The sequence below is a fragment of the Ambystoma mexicanum genome, chromosome 3q (genome assembly GCF_040938575.1).
Source record: "Ambystoma mexicanum isolate Mex_15411 chromosome 3q, UKY_AmexF1_1, whole genome shotgun sequence".
Taxonomy (NCBI): Eukaryota; Metazoa; Chordata; class Amphibia; order Caudata; family Ambystomatidae; genus Ambystoma; species Ambystoma mexicanum.
In genome coordinates this window covers 226,826,618-226,852,603 of record NC_090926.1, presented here as the reverse complement: position 1 = coordinate 226,852,603, position 25,986 = coordinate 226,826,618, and the positions used below count along the sequence as shown (strand labels likewise).

The following is a 25,986-nucleotide window of genomic DNA, read 5'->3' as shown; positions in this document are numbered from 1 at the left end:
TTACACCGACCCCCATTCCCCACCGATGATAAGACTTTCCGCGAAACGAGTGCTGTGTTGGCCCGACTAGGCCGGCTGTGGGCTGTGCACACCGAGGGCCTCGACCACATATTGCAATTACAGCCATACGCCGATCAGAGAAGGCAGAGCACATTAATCCTGTTGATAAATCGATCAAAAAAAAAGGGGATAATGCCCAAGAATTTTGGCCCTAAGAAGAACAAGGGGGCTATCGACAAATACACCACGACTATCCAGAAAGATCCGACATCCGAGATGGAGGAGGTAACGATCCCGCTCGACCAGCAGGCTCCGCCAACCACGCTGATGGACCCACAAGCGGTCTTCCTCGCAATGCAACAGGGGTTTGCAGCACTGAACGACAAACTTGACGGGATCACCGCAAACGTGGCGTCCATTAAAACAAAATTGGACAAAACGACAACACGTATAACGGAGGCGGAAACAAGAATATCGGACACTGAAGATGCCCTTGAAGCCCTGAAAAGTACCGTATCCATGATGGCGATCGAACTAGGAACGGTGAAGACTAAATGCGAGGACTTAAAAGCAAGGTCAAGACGCAACAATATTCGCATAGTGTGGGTGCCGGAGGAAGCAATGAAGGGCTCCATGGAAAAAGGAGTTGAGGCCCTCCTGCACACACTTCTGGGGGACCCCGGGTGGTCACCAATGTTCATTATTGAGCGAGCTCACAGATCTCTGGCCCCGAAACCGAAGCCGGGAGCATATCCCAGACCAATAATAGCATGTGTGATGAACTACAGGGACAGGGACCTGATACTGAGGGCGGCAAGGGAAAAGCAGGAGCTGAGATGGGAAGCCACCGTTATATGGATCTTTCCAGACTTTACACTAGCGGTGCAACAAGAAAGGAAACAATTCAATGGGGTTAAGAAACTGCTCCGGGAACGGCAGGTTCAGTACGCCATGCTCTATCGGGCAAGACTTAAAATTCAATATCAAAACAAGATCCACTTCTTCACCTTCCCTGAGGAAGCCGCCAGCTTCATAGAGACACATATCCCCACTCCGTCGAGGAGCACTGAAGTTAACGAACAAGAATAATCTTCATGAGTGCACATTAACAGACTGTTCAACCAATGATGCATTAGTCCTGTAGCATTGGCTCCCCCTTTTGGGGGTAGCTTTAAGTGGGGACGGGAAAGTCTCAATAAGTGTGATAAACTGGATTGTAATGTCCCCCGCTGACAATAACAAGTGTGAGAGCAACATATGGAACCGGTTACCCTTATTCAAGGTTTGGAAAGGCATAGGCCCTGGGAATCACAGCAGGCCCCCCTGTAGCAGGTGCATATGCAGTTGGAAGGGGGGGAAGGGTTGGGATCCTAAAAGCACAGTTGAAGTTAGGGGAACTGTGAGGGTGGGGGGAGGGGGAGAGTTTGACACGCTGGGCGGGGGTTATGTTATGTTGGGGAAGAAAGTAAAAAGCACACAGTTAATGTACACTGGCAAATCTGAAAGCATTGTGAAGCAACATTCGCAAACACACATTCACGATCATTTCGTGTGGAGTGGCTGAAACAGGCATTGAAGATATTAAAGTAATGAGCTGGAATGTTTGAGGTCTAGGCTCCAGAGTTAAGAAACGGAAAATTATAGCATACATTAACAGACAGACTCCCAAGATTCTTTTCCTACAAGAGACACATATCGGGCCACAACAGGGGGGACAGCTGGTTCCGAATTGGGGAACACACAAATATTACACAACTTACTCGAAAAGAGCTAGAGGTACAGCAATCTTGTTACACAAGACCTTGCGGTTCACGTGCAAAGAAGTGGAATGTGACTCTGGGGGAGATATGTGTTAGCACATGGTACTCTACGAGATAAAGAGATAGTCCTCCTTAACATATACGGGCCGAACATAGATGACCCAGAACTCTACTCCACAATCTTCGGGAAACTGGCAAACTACCCCACAGCCCATCTGATATGCGGGGGGGACTTTAACACCATTCTTGATGTGAACATCGACCGTACTTCGACACAAGTGAGAGCACTATCCAAAGCAGCACAGACAATTATCACTCACATGGCAGATTTAAGACTGAAGGATGCATGGAGGACACTCCACCCCTCTGCGAGAGGATACACATATTACTCGACAGTACACGACATGCATTCCAGGATAGATATTTGGTTGCTGGATAACACAGTATTATCATGGGTCACCGACACTCAGATACTCCCCAGGACATACTCAGATCATTCCCCCATACTGATGGCATTGCGAATACCCGGTGATGCGGTGGGCAGGCCCCCATGGAGATTCAAACCGGCTGCGCTACGGGATCTGGTCTACAGAAATGCAATGGACCAGCATACAAGAATATTTTGAACTCAATAAGAACTCAGTGTCCTCTCTCGCGATATTGTGGCAAGCATTTAAGGTGTACATAAGGGGCGCATTCATATCAAAGGAAAGTGGCATCCTCAAAGATATTAGGTATAGATTGCAACGACTAGAAGCGCAAATAGCATCAATACAAGCCCAATATGTGCTCACTCCGACACCACAACTCACTTTAGATATAAAAACCAAGCTAGATGAATATACGGACACAGCGGACCAAGAGATCCGCTACTTTGACAGACCGGCGGCTGCACGCCGCTACGGTGAAAGCGAACGCCCGGGTCAGTTGTTAGCCAGAGCAGTGAGGGGAGAAAGGGGATCAACAGATATCCCATGTATACAAACAGCGGACGGCTCGGTCACTACAGATCAGGGTAAGATACGTGACACATTTCACGCATTCTGTGAAGAACTTTACTCACCTCAATCCGACACTATGGATGCAGAGATTGAACATTACCTCTCCCAGATCCCAATGACATTACTGGCGGAGGATACCAGAGAGTTGTTGGAGACTCCAATATCTGAGGCGGAAGTTGTGGAGGCAATTGAGGCACTCCCCAATGGAAGGCCCCTGGCACCGATGGCCTTAGCGCAGAGTTCTACAAGGAGTTTAAACATCTTCTGGTGCCCAGACTACTGGCGATGTGGACCGAAGCCCTGGACAGGGGAGTGCTCCCCGAGACTACAAGGGAAGCAGTCATAATACTACTGGTTAAATCTAGGAAACCCCCGGATGACTGCAGGTCTTATAGACCTCTATCATTAATTAATACAGATGCAAAGGTCTTGGCAAAGATACTCGCCACTAGGTTAACACCTTTGATGCCACATATGGTCCATGAGGATCAGGCAGGGTTCATTCCTGGCAGGTCCACGGCCACTAACATCAGAAGATGCCATGAGATCCTGACTACAACACCCCCAGATCAGCAAGCCATAGCCGTGTCACTAGACATGCGCAAAGCATTTGATACGGTATCCTGGCCCTTCCTGTTCGGGGTCTTACGAAATTATGGGTTCGGTTCAAACTTCCTGAAATGGATACAATTACTATACACAGGCCCCGAGGCCAGAGTTAGAATTAATGGCACCCAAAGCTCAAACTGCGAGGGGGCACTAGACAGGGTTGCCCATTGTCGCCATTACTGTTCGCCCTAATAATAGAACCACTGGCGGACATATTGAGGGCTCTCTACAGGCATAAGGGCTAAGGATAGGGAATAAACTACACATCATAAATCTATACGCAGACGATATCTTGCTGTACCTAAAAAACCCAGACAGAACATTGGGGAGGGTCCTGGCAGTAGTAGAACAATTTGGTAGACTCTCTGGGCTACGACTTAACCCCCACAAATCAGAAGTGTTCCCCATTACTGAAAACACGAGTAAACCCCATGACCTGCATGGCCTACAGTGGTGCCCAACACATATTTTGTATCTGGGAGCATGTATAGCAAGGACGGCTCAGTTGTCTCGGGCACTAAACTATAACCTGCTGGCAGACGCTCTATGTATGAAGTTAAAGCGTTGGAGTGCTCTCCCTATTTCCATGATGGGTAGGATCGCCTTAGTGAAAATGATAATTCTCCCAAAGCTGTTTCATTTATTTAGTACGGTACCGGTCTGGCCGGGGCGGGCCTTATTCTCCAAGATGTCTAGCGCATGTGTTTCATTTTTTTGGGGTGGTCATCCTAGGGTGAGCTGGAGGGTACTTAGTGATGACTACCCAAAGGGCGGTTTGTTGGCACCAGACCTCGAACTATACTACTTGTCTGCACAGGCACAGCGTGCCGCCCAGTGGGCCACAACATTTCTTAACCCAGCGGGCCCTGTACCGAGCCAACCCGAAAAAGAGGCCGTGTTGGCGCTCCACCAATTTATGAGGCCCACTTCCAAGCATTATAACTCCCTGAAACCATCAAAGGTGGTGACTACGGCGCGGGCCAAAATAGTTGAGATATATGGCACGGATAAGATATACCACCCGAGTATGCCGCTCTGGGGTGACCCTCAGACATCCTTCAGTATAGCGGGAGAAGTAGCCCGCCATTGGTCCTCCAGGGGCTTATCACAATGGGGTCAACTATTCACAGATGGGCACTTTACCCAGTGGGATGATATCAAGGATGTAGTGGGGAACACGCACGGGACCAGACAACAATATTCCTGTATACGGGCAGCCATACAAAGTATATGTCCGACCTTTCCTAATGAACCACCACTTAACATGGGATAGGGATATATGTTCACGGGGGATCCCAAAAGATAACGGCGTCAGCACTGTATAAGATCATACTCCAGACACGCCCGATAGAGCAACGCACAACTAAGGCCAAGTGGGAACAAGACTTTGGTGAGCAGATTGAAGACGATGAATGGTCCCGACACTGTGCACTCACCAAACAGATTTCATGTAACTCCAGATACAGGCTAATTCATTATAAGATAATACAAAGAACACACTACACTCCTATGAAGCTCAAACGCATATATTCGGCCATGACTGGGAACTGCCCGAGATGCCATGCTGAAAATGCAAACATTTACCATATGTTATGGGCGTGTGTTAAACAGAGAGGATATTGGGAGGAGGTGTGTCTAGCATTGGATGGGATGGCAGATCAACCAGTGGAATGGACCCCACGGATGTGCCTGTTGGGGTAGTCGAGAAAATTAACCCTATATGTCGGAAACTGTTGAACTTAAGTCTGCTCCTAGCCAAGAGGGCGATCCTGCTCAAATGGAAGAATGCAAATCCCCCAACCAAGGCGGATTGGGACAGGGACATGGTATGGGCAAACGACATGGAGGAACTGTACATAAACTCGGTACTGCCTGTTTCCCGGCCAAAGAATATATGGGAAAGATACAAACTGTACCTATTTGAAAAGACCGTACAAGAACACTCTGACTCTGAACAGTAATTGAAATTGTACAATGTATGAACATATTAATATTACAGCTAAGTGTTTGTATTAACTGTGTGCAACAGAAATAAAGAATAAAAAAAAGAATGGGTTTCTGTGTGAAGACCTAGATGCTACTGAAGTATTCTAGCCTTTGGACAAAACGGGTTGGTAGATAGACTGCTTTGTTTACATGCTCCTAATAGTTTTCATATTCTAGCTTTCTCAACTTCATCAACTTCAGCATTATTTCATCAGGTCTGGGGGGCTTTTTAGAGTTCCCCACAAACACAAATCTGTGTTGAGTTCAAAGACCTGCAAGTGGTCACTATGCTCCAGTGGCGTTTCGATCTCTGGGACCCGCTGTGCTGGACAGACCCATCCGTTTATTGGGGCTTTGCTGGAGCAGCATGTCATGCCCCTCAGTCTCCAGAAGGACACTCAGCCACTTGGACATCCTGCTGCTTAAGAGTACGTGCAATAGCTGAAGTGACACACTCGTGTAAAATTCCTTCCACACAGTTGATGGTGAGAATTTGTACAACTCAGTGGAAGGAATTATGCGATTGCTTCCGTAGTGCGTTTAAAAAAAAAAGCTATATTGGAATTGGAAATGGTTCTCATTTGCTAGCTATTTTATGTTATAATGGTTATTTTTATCCCACTTGCCGATGGCCGCAGCTTATTAGCGGTACATTATTCCGTAGCCCTTTAGACCATAAGAAACATATGTACTTTTCTGGTTATTTTGGAAAACGTTTGCTGAAATAGGTGTGACTTTTGACATGTTTTTTTCAAAAATGTTCTCGCAGACGGAAAACACCATTGTACCCCCTCGCCCCCCCCCCCCTCCCCTGGTCAAGTTCTGGTTTGCTCGCTGCATCCGCTCGCTACACTGTATATTTACATTTAATATGTCTCACCACTTTTTAAGCCCACTAGCTACCCCCTGTCAGTTTGTCAGCCCTACAACCAGCAGCAAGCAACAGTAAGTCTAATGTGGCCAACATGTAGCTCTCCAACTGCTGCTTAAATACAATTTCTCAAATCACATGAGGATTTTCTTTGTCTTATGTGAATATGTTTGCAACAATTGGGATCTAACCCAGTGAATTGGACACTTTGGTATTCAACCCATTTATTCTTTTTCCTTTTTCAGGTTGTATATTGGCCAGGGATTGGAGTGCACGCCTCACCCCTCTTTTTTTACATGAAATATGTGGAGATCTGGACTCCAGATGCTCCAGCACCGGCGACATTTTTCCCTACAGTGGAGAATCATAGTTATGGTTTTCGCCCCTCCCCCTGCTAAGAGTAAGATGTGGGCTCCATGAAGGGAGTCTTTCCATGGTCACCTGAATTGAACAAAATATTTCACTACAGCTCCCATAATTCTTAGAGACTGCATCAGCAATTTAATTGGACTCACCTGAAGTGAAAGGCAACACAGCCTCCCTCAAGAGTGTTGGGACATGAACGCGCTAGGAGGAGGAGAACAGCAGTACAAATGCAGCATAAGGGATCCAACCCTGTGAATATTTGGAGGAGGAGAACAGCAGTACAAATGCAGCATAAGGGATATAACCCTGTGAACATTTTTGCAACAATTGGGATCTAACCCAGTAAATTAGACACTTTGGGATTTAACCCATTTATTCTTTTTACTTTCTCAGGTAGTATATTGGCCAGGAATTGCAGTGTACGCCTCACCCCTCCTCTTTTTTTAAATACATTTCATTTGAAACAATGTGCTTGAAACAGAAACACGTGTGAAAGGAGAATGAATTAAATGGGGCCATATTGTGGCCAGGTTCCTTAGATTGGCAACACCTATCGGTAATGGGTCGATAATGAGCTGACCAAGCTAGAACATACACAAGGGGCGGTATATATGTATAGAAATAGACATGGGGGACGTTGCAGGCAAAGGGTAAAAGGGTGATCATGGAGTTGGGCGAGGAATGTTAAGATGGATGGCACTTGAAAAAAGGAGCGTGCATATTTAAATGCAAGGATGTTGGCAATATTAGTGAAATCGGGGTGTAAGGTCTTCCAGTTATGCAGGGGCAAGTAGAGGGAATTATCAGACACAACAGGGGTGAGCAGGATGGGAAGATTGAGGGTGCTCCTAAAGCATAGGGCGTGGGGGGAGAAGAGGGGGAGGTGGAGGAAAGACGGAGGGGCCACTCCATGCATGGACCTAAAGACAAGGACTAGAATCTTATAGCTGTAGCAGTTGCACATGGAGGGCCGAGCGTCACGAAAACTGTGAGGGGAAGTAGGCGTGGAACAACAATGGTTGGATAGAAAATGGGATGACAATTAAGGATTTTGTCCTGTGGGGCAAAGTAGAGACGGTGGCCCAATAGGAGGCTGGAGCAGTTGTCAAGGCAACTAAGTACAACAATGGGAAAGGCTGCTTTGGCTGAATGGCAGGTGAGGGAGTCGAGTTGAACTGACCTATACAAAAGGAGGCACCGAGTTATGTTTGTGACAAAGAGAAATTCTAAGTTTTTAGTCAGTTTCAATTGCAAACTGACCATTCATTTTCTAATGCCATTTTAATGACTAAAATGTATAGATAAGGTAAATAGCCAAATGGGTCATCAGCTAGTAAGGGAGCAGATTACAGCAGAGTCCACACCAGGTCCTACTAGTGCCGCAACAACCAGAGCGCTTGCCACTGTTGCTGCAGTAGGACGAGCAGGACGCAGAGGCTAACACTGATTTAGGAGATCACTGTTTTTACTTCTGGAAAATAAAGGGAAACGGGGAGCAAAGATGATAGAATTATATCAAAGGCAGGACATTATGTAACACCAGGCCGCCCAGAAACCAAGTTCCTGGGAGGTTATTTGCTAGAGTTACAGTCAGTAAAACAGAAAATGAACCTGGACAGAGGGATACTCCACCTGGGAGGTGGAATTGGAGCCCTGCGACCCGCAAAGGTGGGTAGAACTTGAACACAAGGATCACTTGGCTTTGTACAGATTAAACAGTAGAACCAATCATATTATTAGGAAAGGGGTGAGGGCTTAAAGTACAGCAGAAAAGTCAGAGGGTGCAAGGATTGCACTCAGAGCACAAAACAAGACTCTTCAAATTATAACACTGCTTTGCCAACCCTTCCAGCAGTTGTTTTGGGGAACATGTGTAGTACAAAATTTTGCAGGCTTTGAATTGGTACAAAATGTTTTGGTCCTGCTTCATAAGCGTTGCACTAATAATATCACGTCTTTATATAGCGCTTCATGTTGGATCTCCCTTGCTACCAAGCATTGCAAAACTAGCTGTCATTACCTAATTAACAGTTCACAGTTTTTCACATTCAGAAGGGTGACAGTTGAGCTGGCCCTGCTGCTTTAATTTGAACTTGCGACGTGCAGGCTGGCCTCATGTCAGAGACAAGCACTTAACTCCTGAGCTATCCCCATTTTTTTTTTACAAAGTGGTGAGTATATATTACAAGTGAGTTTATGATTGAGAGAGTAATCACTTTGTGTAGTCAAAATTATTATTGGGGAGGGTATCTCGAGACCATGTTGACTGACTACGGGGTGGGGGGCAACCTGTTTTCAATGTGGTGGAAGATAACAACACAGAGTTGTATCGTCCACTATCCAGGAAGGATAATGGGAGATAACCGTGGAGCATGTTTGCGGAGGACGTACAAATAGTAGTTGCTGCTGGACCCAGTTGGAAGGACACAGGGAGAGAGTGTGTGCTTTGATTCTCATCACATCTTAGCTCTACTGTTTGAGGCGCTCTTTCTAGTGCAAAGTGGGAATGGCAACATTAAGAATGCTGGAAGACAATGATGGAAGATAACTAAACAGCATGTTGAGAGATGAAGTATAAATAATAGTTGCCACTGGACCCAGTTGGAAGGACACAGGGAGAGAGTGTGTGCTTTGATTCTCATCACATCTTAGCTCTACTTTTTGAGGCGCTGCTGGCTTTTGCCCAGTGGGAATGGCAAGCATAAGAATGGTGGCACACAATAATGAAACATTGGGTGAAAAGCCGGTGGGTACTCAACCAAGTGTAAAGAAGAGATTTGATTTCAAGAAGACTGTATGTTTGTCAGTTACAAGGTAAGAGTTTACATAAAATGTTGGGAAACACTTAAGGAAAGATGTTCCAGTTGCTTGGCGCCAGTAAATACAAGCAGAAAATTGAAGAATTCGAGTAAGACTCTGAAAGGGAATGCATTTAGTGTGGTGTGAGCTGGGGCAGAACTGTGAAAGAAGCTTAAATATTTTTTGGGGGAGGAAGTGATGTGTATGGCTGTGTGTGTTTATTTATGGAGGGAGATGTGTAGCTTCTTATGTTATGTTAAGATATCTTGTATTTGTATAGCACCACCTGCCCTAGTTTATGGCATTGAAGCGCTTTTGACTGTCAGAGTGGGGGTGGGGAGGAAATGTACAGAGAGCGGAAAGTAGAACATTCGTTGTTAGAATGAGAAAGTAACATGCGGGTTTGGGGGTCTTAAAACAGATAATTTTAGAACAGTGTGGTGGGCAGGCATGAGTGCAGTGTGGCCTGGTCATTTGACTGATTCTTCAATAAAACCAATTGAACTTGATGTCTTCTGGGAGTAGGGGCAACCATTTTGTTTCCTGCCAGTCAGATTTGCATACTTGGCTCATTTTGCATTTTTGACCTTCACCAGTGTTTACCCTCCATCCTCTTTTCTGTACAGTGAGTCTTTCCTTTGCCTGCTCCCACAGCAGGACTGTCTCTGTGGAATCCTGCATTGCCGTCTCCTCTGCATCTCCTCAGTGAATCTTCCTGCCTTCCCTCACTTTGTCAGAGGCGGGAAGTGACATCAATGGGTAGAGTGGGCAACGGTGCCTTCAGCCAGCCCACCCTTCTGCCCTTACTTCAGCTCCTCGCCGAAGATCAGCGAGACCGGAAGTGAACACAAGGCAGAAGGGCTTATCGGATACAAATAATTAAATCCTAATATTAGCCCAATCTCTGCTCATTTACAGAAAATAAGACACCCTAGTCTTCTAAACTTGTAAAATCTATTAACTATGAATGTGCTAAAGATGACCCTGACCTACTTCAATAGATTACATTTTCCTCACAGTCCCCCAGAAAAGGCACACATGCTGAAATGGAAAGTAAATATTTTGTATGTTGGATTTGCCACTGGAACAAATTAATTCTGGTATTAAAATTGTAGGCATTGAATAAAGAAATCAGAGGCCTCCAGAGGAGAGCTAGTCCAAAGCCGCCATTACCCACCCAGCTCTCCAGAAGGCCAACACAGGTTTTTATAAATGCATGCAAAATGAAGAGAGTGAAAGACCTTAAAAGATGACACTGGGCCTCATTCCGAGTGTGGAGGTAAGGGGTTAACGGCACCGGTAAGCGCCGGTAAGGATGCCGTTGCCGTTAACCCCTTACCGCCGCATTCCGAGGTCCTTTAGCGGGATCCGCTAAGGGCGGCTGGTAAAACCAGCCACCCTTAGTGGGAGCCGCTGAAGGACCAGGGAGCTAATACCGGGCCCGATATTAACGGGCCAGTTATTAGCTCCCTCCCCATTCCCATTGAGCCCTATGGGAGCTCGAATGGGGATGGGGATGGGTTCCCTGAATGGGGAAATACCGGGTCCTCCAAGGTTGGAATGACCCGGTAAGTACCCATTTAGGGAACCCGGACCCGGTAAGCGGTAAGGGGGTAGCCATGGTGCTAATAACACCATGGCTACCTCCAACCTCGGAATGAGGCTCACTGTCTTCTACTGGACTTTTGTGGTCACTTTTAATGAGCCTTTCCTGCGTTGTACACGTGTTAACTATGGCTCTTGAAGGTCTACATGTGTCGGGCGAGCCGAAGAGGACAGGGCCTCACCTTGATGCTGTTTTTGAAGATGTAGCCCGGCAGGGAGAAGCCCTTCTTCTTGTCGATGGGTTCGCTGAAGATGATGATCTGCTCAAAGAGGAAGACGCGCCGCTCCTTGGGCCGGGTCAGGAAGCCACCATCCTGCTCCCCCACGCTGAATGTGTCCTGCTGGAGGAGCTTTCCCTGAGCGGTGATTTTACCCTGGAGGTGGATGCAAGAGAGAGAAGAGCAGTAAGCTTCGGTGCAAGTCTGTCTCCCCGGGTGATGTAGGACTGGCAGTCCCCTGGGCTTTAGAGGGCCTGAGCTGGGGAATGCAGGGGAAAGAGGGAGTCAAGAAGTGGATCGATTGCGTGTGTCATGCATTGCCCTCTTCCCCCGCCCACTAAACTCCAAAATAAGCCAATGATTCGGACTACATGGACAAAACTGGATCAAATGCTGCTTTTTTTGCTCGGCAGACCCTTTCACAAATCATTTGTAATTGTCCTTGATAAAAAAAAGTAGTCCAAAGGATAATCTTTAAGGATGTGCAGACTTATGAGCTCACGCCGGATAGCCGTTAAAGAGAGGACAGAGCTGATGATTGACAGGCTGGGGAGATTTCGCCTCTCTCCCACCAGGCTCTCTTACCTCAAATCCTTGCAACCGCCCCAAGTTCATCATATCATTGCACCGTTTTGGTACGAAGCACATAACCTCCACAGCTTTCTGCAAATCAAGGAACAAAACATGCTCACATTAAATTGTTTAACCAGATGATTGCCCTCTCTAATACAGCAAATACCACAGGATCACCTTTCTAAACTAAGAATAGTAATTTGCAGAGACATTGGCCCTCATTCCGAGTATGGTGGTAGTCGTGGCGCTATTTGCGCCATGACTGCCTCCCATACCGGTACGGACGCCTGTTTGGTTCAATGGGGACTTACCGGTCCATTCCGACCTCGGAGGGACTGGTAAGTCCCCATTTACCAAACCATTCCCCATTCCCATTGAGCACTCAGAGGGCTCAATGGGAATTCTCATTGCCATCCCCATTCCCATTGAGCCCTCATAGGGCTCAATGGGAAAGGGGCCTCAATGGGGGCTGGCGTATGCCAAGCCCGTTATTTGCGCCCAGGTCCCTTAACGGGTCCCGTCCTTAACACCTGGTCAGACCAGGCGTTAAGGAAGGGACCCGCTAAGGGACCTCGTAGTAGGGCGGTAAGGAATTACCGGCACCGGTCTCCTTACCGGTGCCCGGTATCCCTTACCACCCTACTCGGAATGAGGGCCATTGTCTATAAAGACAAGTAATCAGTTTTAAATTCTACTTCCATCCTATTGCCACCAATATAAAATGTCAAGCAGAGGATTACATGGCAGGGTTTATATAGCTGTAAATCAACTTCTTAGAGTTACCCCTTTCCCTCATAGCTAGAGTGGCACAAAGGGGGAGTTATTTGCCTAAACTCACACAGGGAGTCATGTGACTGAAATAGGAGGTATGATATGATATGATACGATATGATATGACATTAATATCACGCCTGTACACAAGTGTTTCTAGGTGCCACAAGGGAGAGAAGACATAGGGAAGACATGATGAACGATCCAACTACGTCTTGTGTGATTTGGATCGTGCCAGTGTGAAATGAGAAGTGCAAGGGGAAGGGAGAGGGGGAAGTGCAAGGGAGAGGGGAAGGGGAAGTGCGAGCAGGGCAGCTGGCTCCGAGTAAGTGCAACCAGGGCATTGCGGCTCTAGGTAAGTGCTAGGAGGCAGGGGGGCTGTAGGAGTGACAGCTTACAGCCCTTAAGTGCGTGGTAGGCCTAGAGGCAGTGCAGAGAAGACTGGTCAAGGAGCAGCCTGTTACCCAGTGAGACTGAGAGTGTGCCAGGCAAACCAGTAGTAGCAGCAGACAGGTAAGTTAGCAGGGAAGCAAGAGAGAGAGGGCAGAGGCGAAAAAGAAGGTCTTGAGCTGCTTCAGGTGATCTGGCTCAAGTCTGAGATGGGCAGGGAGGCTGTTCCAGAGGGAGGCACCTTTGGAGGAGAGAGATCTACCCCCCCAATTTCTGTCTAGAGAAGTGTCTGACCCTCAGAGAGTTGCAGGTAGCAGAGTGAATGGCTCTAGAAGCAAGGTATTTCGGCAGAGAATTGGATGTAGTGCGGGTCCCAGCCCCAGAAAGCCTATAGACAGTCAAGAATGAGCGAAGGGAGATGAGGCGGCTGAAGGGAGCCTGAAAGAGCGCTGAGGGTCATCTGCATAACACTGAAAGTTAGATGAGAAGGTGGAGCCCAAGTGGGCCAAAGGGGCCAGATAGACATTGAAGAGCCGGGGTGAGAGGATAGAGCCCTGGGGGACACCACATGTGGAGAGAGGGGTGGTGGAGAGAAAACACCCAAGTTGGACCTGGGAGGGTCTGTCCAGCAGGAAGGAGGTCAGCCACACCAGGGCCTGATCTGTGATGCCTAGGTTCTCACAGAATCGATTGATCAGGGGGGCGTGATTGACTGTGTTGAAAGCAGAGGAAAGGTAAAGGAGGATGAGGACAGAGGGAGAGTTGGAATCAAGATTAGAGAGCAGATCTTCACAGGTGTTCAGGAGAGCAGTTTCCATGCTTCTGGCTGCTCTGAAGCCAGACTGATGGTCATGGAGACAACCAACAGATTCAGTGTCGAGAGTAAGCTGGGAGATGACCAGCTTCTCCAGGAGTTTTTCCCGACTGTTCACTGCTCCCACATTTCCTTCCATCTTTGCACCCAGATGCTGCTCTCTATCTTTGCACCCGGATGCTGCTCTCTATCCTTGCACCCAGATGCAGCTCTCTGTCTTTGCACCCGGATGCTGCTCTCTATCTTTGCACCCGAATGCTGCTCTCTATCCTTGCACCCAGATGCGGCTTTCTGTCTTTGCAACAAGGTGTTGCTCTCTATCTATGCACCCAGATGCTGCTCTCTATCCTTGCACCCAGATGCGGTTTTCTGTCTTTGCAATAAGATGCTGCTCTCTATCTATGCACCCAGATGCTGCTCTCTATCTTTGCAACCAGATGCTGCTCTCAAACTTTGCACCCAGATGCTGCTCTCTATCTTTGTACCCAGATGCTGTTCTCTGTCTTTGCACCCAGATGTTGTTCAGTCTTTGCATCCAGATGTTGCTCTCAATCTTTGCACCCAGATGCTGCTCTCTATCTCTGCACCCAGGTGTTAGATAGTTGTCTTTTCCTGTGTACCTTTTCCTTTTTTTCTTTTTTGCCGCGCAAACCACTGTCTGGTTTACGCCCTGACTGGGGTCACATTTCGCCCATACGAACAAGAGCTCAGCACTGTAAGAGCACTACGGTTGCGCTCCGTGCAGTATAAAAGCCAAGTAACATAACATATATGCAAAAGTATGTCGCAATAAAAAAATAGAGGTCAGAACCTTTGACTCACAGAGGCCAAACACGCTGCCTGCTGTGATGGTATCTAATCAATTCTTCCTGTTTGTGGTCCATTTGTTTAGGTTGATGGTGCCTCATAGAAGTCCAAAGCAGCTGACGATAGCATGTTGGTGCTATGTAAAATACCAACCTGAATAAACAACTAGCCTCATATCCAAGCCAAGCCGCCCTCCTACTTCTGCAACACCCTGGATACTACAAGTATGTTTCCCATTCTGAAAACTTCCAAAAAGTATTTGTTTGATAAACATACAGCCTGCTGCTGCCCCTGCTCCCCCACCACTGCAGCCCTCCACAAAAACAAACACTGTTTCACCTTTACACTTCCACCCAGGACCCCCTGCCCTCCGCAGCGGTGCTATTTTCTCTTCAGTTGGGGTCTTTTCTCTCCTGGATGGCTTCTTGCATGAATCCTTTTTAGCAAATACCTGCTCCCGGCTTCCCCGCCACTGAGATTTCTAAACTCAATCTGAGAGTGTTTGCTCTAAACACTTTCTGCCACATTCTTCGAGTACCAGAATGGCTTTTAAATTCGAATGATCTTGTTTAAAAGTCTGTTTAAAAGTCCTTTTAGCACCATCTTTGCATCTCACAGCCCAGCTGGATGCTCACCCATGGGCATCCTCTCTCCTGACATGTTCTCCCAGATTTTGCCGTGTATCTAGATGACTTGTTTTGGGAATCCATGGACCTTATAGGCCCACTGCATCTGCACTGGGCCTATAAGGAATAGAGCAGCCAGGATCATCTTTGGTTTAAATAACCATGGCCCATCACTCCCACACTGAAGTCACTTGGCTGGCTCCAATTGAAGACTATCCTTTGCACACAAGCCTTACTGGAAAATCCCCAGCTTGATCCTCTCATCTTCTGCCTCATTACCAACCAAAGAGACATTTGAGATCCACTCTAGCACAAAGTCTCCTCCAGGAGTGGGTCACCAGCAAAGTGTGACTCCAACAATAAAATAAAAGGCTAGATATATGTTAGTCTCTGTATGTTTGTCCAATGCAATAGATTTGCCTTTTGTCACCGCTAGGGGGAGCAGTTGTCTTCGGATTTATAGAGACAATGCCAATTTGCATAGCTTCGCCTGTTGTCACCTAGAGGGAGCTGTTGGCTTAGGATATATAGTGTTCCTACTGTGTCAATGAAAACCTGCACTTTGGCCTATGTACACCGGCCTGTACACTAGTTGGGAATAATTGGACTCCGGTCCACAGACCCATCCGGTGGACCAACTGATTACCATGTGAAACCACATTTCTACAATGCCAAGAGAGGATTGAGTAGGCCTGAAATCAGAACTTTTGAGGCAGGCCATCAGTTAAACAACCTGAAGACTCTGGTCCCCTGTTTTTTGGCACCAACCTCCATGTTGCACCAGCAGCTGGCTCTTGAGGCCATTTTGTTTTGCGTACCTTGTCTGTTCTAGGACCTGCAGTACGTTTCTAGGCCTATGTGGAAGGTGTCTTTTGTATCCTATTTCCACAAGTGTCCTGTACCCTTCTTGATTCTTCCCAGCTGGCTAGAAGTGGCAGGTTTAGCAAATGGCACTTTAAAAATAAAAATAAAAAAAGGCAGAGAAATTACAAAAAAAATACTCTGCAACTTTTTTCCATCAGAAGGTTCTTCAGCTCGCATCAAATGAAGGATGAGCTAGATGTGTGTGTTGCGAAGTGCGGTGTTCCTAAATATTGAGCCGCCCTCAGCTGGAGCCTTCTGCCCCCATTTCCACCGGAACTAGAAAGAAAGGCCGCATTGCAGCCCCACATCTATGATTCAATGTGTTTTTCTGCTCTCGGGTTCATGCTCCAAGAACACAAACACATGTTCGACAAGTTGCTTTTCTAGGAACCCACTTCTGCTTTATTTCCGCAAAGCATGACTCAGATTCTGTGGGGCCGTTTTTCTGCAGGCACGAGTGAGAATCAGATTTGGCAGATGAGACATGGGTTCTAGAAATTTCAGCATAACTTCATTGTGTGCGCAACAGAGGATACTGTTTGAACACAAGATCGCCCAGAGTAGAAGGGTCTTTAAGGATAACAATCATGAGGGTCACCCGCATAAAACATGCGTGGGATTTTGTGCGCCCTTATACATTATTGAATTTAAATAATGCGCCATCTTTCGCGAACTTGATCACATCTCATTCCTTTTCAAACATGGTTGAACACCTGATAGTTCATGGCATTACGGTTTGAATTGACTTTTGTTCTCCCAATCAGGGGCTTGTCCTCCACACACCGAGGAGGTATTGTATTGTATTTGGTTATTTATATAGCGCTCTTTCCACATTTGCACGGCCTCAATGCTGATTGGACTGGCTTAAAAGGTAGCTGTGTTAGAGACAGGGGGCAACAGACCACCGAGGAACGTGCAGGGTGAGCCCCTTGCGAGCCTTGCATGTGTGAGCAGTTGTCGCTCTTGGGGTCTCCCGCATGGCAATGTCCATCTTCAGGCCGCCAAGCACGAAAATGCCTAGTGGTGATAGCAAGCACTCTCCCTGAAGAGTACATAATCAGGCGTGGACTGGGAACCACAAGAGGCCCTGGAAATAATGTTCAAAGTGGCCCCATCTTACACACTTTCAGCAGGCCCAACCCTTTTCCTATGAGAACATGTGGAAATAAAATAGGTTACCACACAGAAGAAGCCCAGGCCTACCGGGAAATCTCCAGAGTTCCCCATATGCCAGTCCACCTCTGAACATAACTGCAGACTGCATGGGGTCCTCGTGTGCCCAGGGCCTGCTACATCTTTAGATGTGTGTGACTGTTAGTGAAATGGTATTAACATTTCATGCCTGATTCATGGAATTCTTAGCGTAGTGCAAAGTCACTTTGCACAGCCAATAAACACCCTGAATCACGGTGCAAAATGTATTTTTTTTAGTACTCTTTGCACAGTGAATTAGGCCCATTTAGGTGGTGCAAAGAGTACTTTTGCAGTGCAAAGTGACTTTGAACTATTTGTGCAGTGCAGTCACTCTACGCCTTGCTACAAATCTCATGAACCAGGGCCCTTCATGTGCAAAAAAGCGCGTGTGTTGATACCAAACAAATTGAGCAACTGGGTTCCATGTAATTTCGTCGAACGTAATTACTTTGAGGTAATTTATTTTGAAGTAATTACTTTGAAATGTTACTTTGATTGTTGTTTTTTTAATTGGGGGGGTTCCTCCATGCCCCACATTCCCCCAGCATTCCTACCCCTCGCCCAACCCCCTTCCCACCCCTTTTCTGCCCCCTAGCCCACAAATACCTATATTATTCAAAGTCATTTTGAGGTAATTACTTCAAACTAAATTACCTCGAAGTAATTACTGTCATTGAAACCACGGAATATGGAGCCAACAAACTTGACACCAGTTGTGCCTTTTGTGTAAGATGGAATGGAGCAAACAGGTTGGGCCCCAATGTCCCCTGAAGATGTTTTATGAAGAGTCTGATTGTTGTCCTATTTGTGCACCATGAAATAAAAATAAATAGAGTTTGCATCTAAGAAAGTCACATATGTCACATTTGAAAAGTGGAGCAAGATTGTTTTTACTTCTCTAGTGGATAAACAGAAACCAATCATTTTTGTGCTCAGTTTCCTTGCCTTCTATAAAAATGTATGTAAAATGGTTCTTGTTAAATTCGGAGAAGCCTTTGTGCTTGACTCCATATAATACTGACAGAAACATTGTTAAAACCATTTCACTCTATTGCAAAAATCTTTTACGACATGGACTGGGGAAAAACCTGCTTGCTTCATTCCTGTTATTTTAGCACTGGGCAGTGGTCGAAGTGGGCGGGAATGGTTGGGAGCGCCGCTCCTCTACGTTTTTTTAATTCCGTTTTACTGTACTTATACTTTTATTTTAAAAAGAAACCGTTCCGGAATGGTTTCGTTTTCAAATAAAAGTATAGGAAGAAGTTGGAGCTTGGAGTTCAGTGCAGTGCACTGAACGTTCCCTTAAACAGCAGGCACATTGGTTTGGGAGTTTGTATTGTGCGTGGGGGCAGGCGTGGCGATGGAGTTTGCAGGGAGCGGGGGCAGGCCAGCAGGGAACATAGATAGTTCCACTACTTCTTTTCGCACACTTCGACCACTGGCACTGGTGAGACCATGAGGTAATCGGGTCCTGACCCAAATGAGCACATCCAGCCTTTAAAAGGTTCTCTAAAATTCATGGATTAACAAACGGCAATCTGAAAATTCAATCTGAACGGTTGAACAAGTAGGGTTTACAAGATGAGGCTTGTTGGCAAGAGTGTGATGGATGTGGAGGACAAGTAAGGAGTACAATATGAAGGTTTCCCTCAGAAAGGCTGGTAAATGCAGGACTCTTGCCTCCAACATGAGAAATGAATAGCACAATTCACAAGGCGTGGGACTAACACGACGAAGTAGCAGGCACGGTCTTGGGTATAACAGTACAAACATTGACAGGCTAAATGGTGCTCCTGGTTCCCACTTGTGACAAAATACTTTACAAAGCAAACTCATAAAAAAAAGAAATGCCAAAGGCAACAGTGTTGGCTTTTGGTTAGGCATGGGATGGGCATTTGAAAGGCAGTGCCATAATAATAATGTAGCCTTTGTATAGCGCTACTACCTGGTCATAACAGCTCGAAAATGGGGTGAGCAGATGGGTTGATGATGCCAATGCTTAGCCAATGCCAATCTAATATCTGTAGACAAGTCAAAACTGTTGGCTTTGCTAATGCTTGTTTTTAACAGAGCGTTAGTGCAAGGAACAGAGGCGAGAACAATCATATATTTGTAATAAATGAAGTGGCTGAAGGCATCCTTGGTTAAGGCTTTTTTATTACCCCAGGAGTTCATTCAGAACTGCAGTTTAGTCATAATAACACTGGCAGGCCCTATATAGCAGACAGCCTGATGTTGCTGCTCAATAGAGATGGCCCAATGTTGCTGCTCAATAGAGATGGTGCAAGGGGTTCCCAGGAGGATGTGTTTTGAGAGGGAACATGTAGGTAGTGTGTGGGCATTAGCCTAAGGGATAAGCATGGGCATAAGTGGTCAATGAACGGGTAAAAGTCTAAAACACAGTGGCAGCTATTTTGTCTGGGTGGGGGATGCTGCTCCCTAAGAGATGTACACACTTAGATGAACACTCTAATGTACGTCTTGAATGTTAATGTTAACACGTACATCTCTCAGCAGAATGGGAGACAGCACAGTCCACCCGGATGTTTCATTTGCACAGGGGACTCTGCTGCCTGCCTCTCAGCAGCTGCATGTCCCCCGCTATGTATTTATTTAAAAAAACAATATGGAGCCTATTGGGTTTCACAAAATGCTTAGAACGCCATAATGAGAGGCCACGGGCGTAGGAAGCCTGGCCTCCCCTCTATAATTATTGCACAACTAGCGTAGGCACTGACTGACAAGAGAGGAATCAACACCTCTCCTGCCAGTCAGTGTGCTCTGCATGGGGCGGGGCATCCGGTCAGGAGGTGCGAGCAGACGATGAGTCAAATGTAACGGGTATATTGTGTAATGTGTTTGTATGCATGCACGCAAGGGTTTCTGTCTAAGTGAATACGAACGTGTGTGCTGTGCTTTGAGTGTGTATGTGTCCTGCACTGTGTGTTGGAAGAGGTGCAAGCTGGGGCCTCTATTTTTAAGGAGGGTATTCTCACTGGGCATCAAGGGTAAAGCAAACATGAAGAGGGCTATTGCATGGCTAGGCTTGCATACTTTGGTGAGGCCAGTGTGGCTATACTATTTTACTGTGGCATGGTATTTTTGTTGGGCATTATGGATAAAGGAAACATGATAAGTGTAATTGCATGGCTATGCAGGCCTTTGTTGGTGCAGCCAGTCTGGATATAGTTTCTTAATGCTCGCTGACATTATTTACTGGTATGAAATTAAAGACAGAATGAGGTGTGCCGTAATGTTGTTAAACTGGCCTTCAATGGTACAGACAGGCTGGACATTCATTCTTACTGGGGCATGACATTTCTTTACCAGGCATCAAGTAAAGATGTAAGTGTTAGCACATGCCTTGATTGGGCTACATTAGTGCCGTTAGTCTGGGCATGTTGTCTTGCTGTAGCATGGTATCTTTTTACTACCAATGCCAACAGGCGTAAGTTCTTATATGGTAATACTGACATATATTACTACATCCTACATGGACATGTAAGGGCACAGACAGCATGAACAAGTTTTTTCGCTTGTATCGGCATATATTGTGGCCCAAGACAGCATGAAAATGCTAATTTGCACTACCAAATAAAACTGATTGCAAACTGTATATCTTTTGTACCCACATTTTTACAGAACGTTTGCTGTAAAATGCACCATTTTAACAGATTCAAATGGTCTCAGGGGGAGATCCCTCCCCACTGCGCCAAACGATTCTTACTTGGTTCGAGCTCCCTCACTATGCATATTCAAGGCAAACATTCACGCCCCTCTAATTAAAGAATTCACCAGCCACTGCAGTCAAAACAACGCCCATAAGCTGCATGTCCCTCCTTACGTCCCATTTCCCTTGTATCTGTACTCCTGTGCAGTAGTTTCATCTTACAGTTGTCGCTTCAGTCAAAACTAATGATCCATCCGATCTGCATGGCGTGCGATAAAGGCGGCCGCGCTGCATGCTTATGGCCCAGTGCAACAGGCCACTTCATCAATTTCATTGAGAATTTGATAGGCAAACATGTAATTATTTTTTGGCACTCTCATTCATAACCCCTGTTGAGTGATTGGCTATTTTCTTTATTATGGATGTTAAATGTTAAAGGTATTTGTACTGCGCACCGTCACCAACGGAATTGGTGCCCAGGCGCTCTGGCGGATCTGTAAACGATAAGGTGGGATGGGTTAGTAAGGTGAAGAGGGAGTAGGATAGTGAGCGGAGTGGTGTTCTGTTGGCAGCTTCAACTCGGTATACACCGGGTGCTGAGCTTTGGTGCGGGTATTGGATCGGTGTCAGTCCGCGTGTGCTGTTGCTCTGGCTTATGTGTGGTTGCAGTGTTGTGAAGTGCGTGCGGATTGTGGTGCGAGAGATGGTTGTGTGAGTTTTTGAGTGAGATAAGTATGCAGAGTTTGAGGTTATATTGGTTAGTGCGTTACCTGACCTTTAGCATGCTGACATTCACAGTTTTGTCGAAGTGTGGCACTTGTTGGCCTTCACAATCCTATCTGGAAGCGGCGCAGGCCAGTGTTCAGAATTCTATCTAGGTGTGGGCATGCTAACATTCACAATCTCATCTAGATGCGGCGCAGGCTGGTGTTCACAGTTCTAAGTGTGGCACATGCTAACATTCAAGTTTCATCTAGGCACGGGCATGCTATCCTTCAATCAAAATCCTATCTAGATGCGACGCAGGCTAATGTTCACAATTCTATCTAAGTGTGGACATGCCAATATTCACAATTCCATCTAAGCGTGGACATGCTAACATTTACAATTCTGTCTAAGTGTGGACATGCTAGTATTTGTTTACAATTCTATCTAAGTGTGGACATGCTAACATTTACAATTCTGTCTAAGTGTGGACATGCTAGTATTTGTTTACAATTCTATCTAAATGTGGACATGCCAACATTCACAATTCCATCTAGATGCGACACAGGCTAATGTTCACAATTCCATCTAGATGTGACGCAGGCTAATGTTCACAATTCCATCTAGATGCGACGCAGGCTAATGTTCACAATTCTATCTAAGTGTGGACATGCCAATATTCACAATTCCATCTAAGTGTGGACATGCTAACATTTACAATTCTGTCTAAGTGTGGACATGCTAGTATTTGTTTACAATTCTATCTAAGTGTGGACATGCCAACATTCACAATTCCATCTAGATGCGACGCAGGCTAATGTTCACAATTCCATCTAGATGTGACGCAGGCTAATGGTCACAATTCCATCTAGATGCGACGCAGGCTAATGTTCACAATTCTATGTAAGTGTGGACATGTCAATATTCACAATTCCATCTAGATGCGACGCAGGCTAATGTTCACGATTCTATCTAAGTGTGGACATGCAAATATTTACCATTCTATCTAACTGTGGACATGCCGACTCAATGGAAGAGCAGAGGAACTGACCGGCCAAAGTACCCTGTGTGTCTTGAAAAACAATATACCTTGGTTTGACAGGGGGAGCTAGGGTATACACTGGTCATGCACAGGATTGTGGGTCACTTTTCATGCACAGACCTGCACTTCACTGTCATTGTTCTTGCATGGGATTGTGGCTCACGGTACTTGCACAGTTTTGTGGCTTGCTGCCCATATGAGGGAAGGCAGCTCAGATCATTATGCACGCATAGGGCAGTGGATCATTTCTAGTGCAGAGACCCGCACTTCACTGTCATTGTTCTTGCATTGGATTGTGGCTCACGGTACGCACAGTTTTGTGGCTTGCTGCCCATATGAGGGAAGGCAGCTCAGATCATTATGCACGCATAGGGCAGTGGATCATTTCTAGTGCACAGACCTGCACTTCACTGTCATTGTTCTTGCATGGGATTGTGGCTCACGGTACTTGCACAGTTTTGTGGCTTGCTGCCCATATGAGGGAAGGCAGCTCAGATCATTATGCACGCATAGGGCAGTGGATCATTTCTAGTGCACAGACCCGCACTTCACTGTCATTGTTCTTGCATTGGATTGTGGCTTACGGTACTTGCACAGTTTTGTGGCTTGCTGCCCATATGAGGGAAGGCAGCTCAGATCATTATGCACGCATAGGGCAGTGGATCATTTCTAGTGCACAGACCTGCGCTTCACTGACACTGCTCTTGCAGGGGAGTGTGGCTCACTGTCCTTGCCCACTGTGGTGGTTTACTACCCGAGTACAGGAATGCAGCTCGCTGCACATCCTTGCATCTGCAGAGAATAGCCCCTCAGTGGCTATGCACGGGATTGTTGTTTAGTCCCACTGCACAGGATGTCTACTCTGCATTTGTGTGGTGGTGGCAGCTTCCTGCCATTCCGCAGGATTGATGTTCACTGACTTGTAAAGGGAGGCGGTTCACAAACCGTGCACAGGTGTGTGGCTTAATGCCATTTCATGTGATTGCATAACTCTGGCCTTGTACATGAAAGCAGTTTGTTATCCTTACAGAGGATTACAACTCACTAGCCTTGCAGTGGATTCTGCTTAACTCGCCATGCACTGGACCCATCTAACTGCCTTTGCACAGGATTATGCCTCACTGCCTTTTCAGAGGATCCAGATAACTGTTCTTGTACAGGATTGCAGTTCACTGCCTTTCCAGAGGGTCCATCTAACTACCATTGCACAGGATTATGCCTCACTGCTTTTGCAAAGGATACAGATAACTGGCCTTGCACAGGATTGCACTTCACCTCCTTTGCAGAGGATCCAGATAACATGCCTTGAACAGGATGCTGCTCACCGCCTTTGCACAGGTTCCCGATAACTGTTCTTGCACAGGATTGGGCCTCACTGCCTTTGCAGAGGGTCCATCTAACTACCATTGCACAGGAGTACGCCTCACTGCTTTTGCAAAGGATACTGATAGGTGGCCTTGCAAAGGATTGCACCTCACTGCCTTTGCAAAGGATCCAGATAACTGCCTTTGCACAGGATTGCGCCTCACAGCCTTTGCAAGAATCCAGCTAACTGGCCTTGCACAGGATTGGGCCTCACTGCCTTTGCAAAGGATCCAGATAACTGGCCTTGCACAGGATTGGCCCTAACTGCCTTTGCAAAGGATCCAAATAACTGGCCTTGAACCGGGTTGCTGCTCACTGCCTTTGAATACAGTCCATCTAACTGCCCTTTCCCAGGATTGCAGTACACTGCCTTTGCAAAGGGTGAATTCATCTAACTGCCTTTGCACACGATTGGGCCTCGCTGCCTTTGCAAAGGATCCAGGTAACTGGCCTTGCACAGGATTGCACCTCACAGGTCTTTCACATGAGGCCACAAGACTGCCGGTCATTACCTCTGCGCCGGATCGCAGCTCATGGACTTGCAGTGCTTAGTGCCCTTGAACAAGAATGTGGTTCATTGTCCCTGTGCATCGTGTTGACTCACAATACTTTTAAATGGAGTTAAAGACTTGCATTTGTCCTCATTTGAATACCCACAATGCCTTGCTCATGTGCCTCTGGGCTGGCGGTGAATTTCTAGGGATGGTGACTGGATGGCACTGTGGCATGTGTGACTTGACTCGAATGGCGCATTTTTCTTAACGTGGAATGCAAAAGAATGGGAGGCAAACACTCACCTCCAGCTGAGTAATGTCCACACCCGCCTTGCTGTAGTACTTCAGAAAATCCTGTTAAGAGATAGGTATGAAAAAATGAAAAAGTTTAATAAACATATGCATTATTTACCATGACCTGACTTGCTGTGTTTTCATATTAAAATGTAGCCTCCTGTATTCACCCAACCAGATTGCATGATTGGCTATGATCTGCTTTAATTTAATTTAGTGAGCAGCGTATCCTCACCATACATTGGGCCTCATAACGAGTTGGGCAGCATCCCGACTGTAATACCGCCCAACTTTAATAGCGTTAGTGCCCGCCGGATCACGGGTTGCGCATTACTGTAAATCCCCATTCCCCATTGGGTCCATCTTCGGCGCTAATACTGCAAGCTAATACACCCGGCGGTAATACAGGGCGCTAAATGGGATTTTCACCTCCAGAAAAAAAGCTGAAAGTAAAACAACCCATTTAGCACCCAACTCGTGATAGGGCCAGCACTTAAATGCAGTGGTAATACCGTCACCACCGCTACAGCCCAACTCGTGATGAGGCCCTTCAATCCCACTGGGCTAAAGTGCCTGGTGGACAGTCCTATTCACTAGATGTCAGTCCTACTCGCTGGAAGGCAAGATCACCCCCAGGAAGCCAGCCCCTCTTACTAGTAGGGTATAGACTATCATAAGGACCATACCAGGGATTTTAGAGCCCGAAAGTGTGTTGTGGCAGGAAACATCCGTTAGCAGAGTTGACTGCACAGCATGCAGTCTAGATGGGAATTGTGTTGTGGTAGACACACCCGCTTGCAGAGTGGTCTGCACAGTGAGCAGTGAAGGCGGGAATTGTGTTGTGGCAGACACACCCGCTTGCAGAGTGGTCTGCACAGTGAGCAGTGAAGGCGGGAATTGTGTTGTGACAGACACTTCCGCTTGCAGAGTGGTCTGCACAGTGAGCAGTCGAAGCGGGAGGTTTGTTGTGGCAGACACCTCCGCCTGCAGAGTGGTCTGCACAGTGAGCAGTCTAGTCGGGAAGTGTGTTGTGGCAGACACTTCCGCTTGCAGAGTGGTCTGCACAGCATGCAGTTTAGGAGGGAAGTGTGTTGATGGCAGACACTTCCGCTTGCAGAGTGGTCTGCTCGGATGTATACGAATTGACCTTTTCACAATTGAT

The 25,986-nt window shown here is 46.6% G+C and overlaps 1 protein-coding gene across 3 annotated transcripts in view; it reads right to left on the bottom strand.

Moving 5' to 3' along the window:
- The window catches only part of ARHGEF25 (Rho guanine nucleotide exchange factor 25), a 1,011,938-nt gene that overhangs the window by 63,357 nt on the left and 922,595 nt on the right, over nt 1–25,986 (bottom strand). For all 3 annotated transcript variants that reach the window (XM_069653604.1, XM_069653606.1, XM_069653607.1), the window contains 3 exons: nt 24,834–24,884; nt 11,801–11,878; nt 11,180–11,371 (listed from right to left, as the gene is read on the bottom strand). In XM_069653604.1, the coding sequence (XP_069509705.1) occupies nt 11,180–11,371; nt 11,801–11,878; nt 24,834–24,884 (321 nt within the window). The remainder of the gene's footprint in view (nt 1–11,179; nt 11,372–11,800; nt 11,879–24,833; nt 24,885–25,986) is intronic.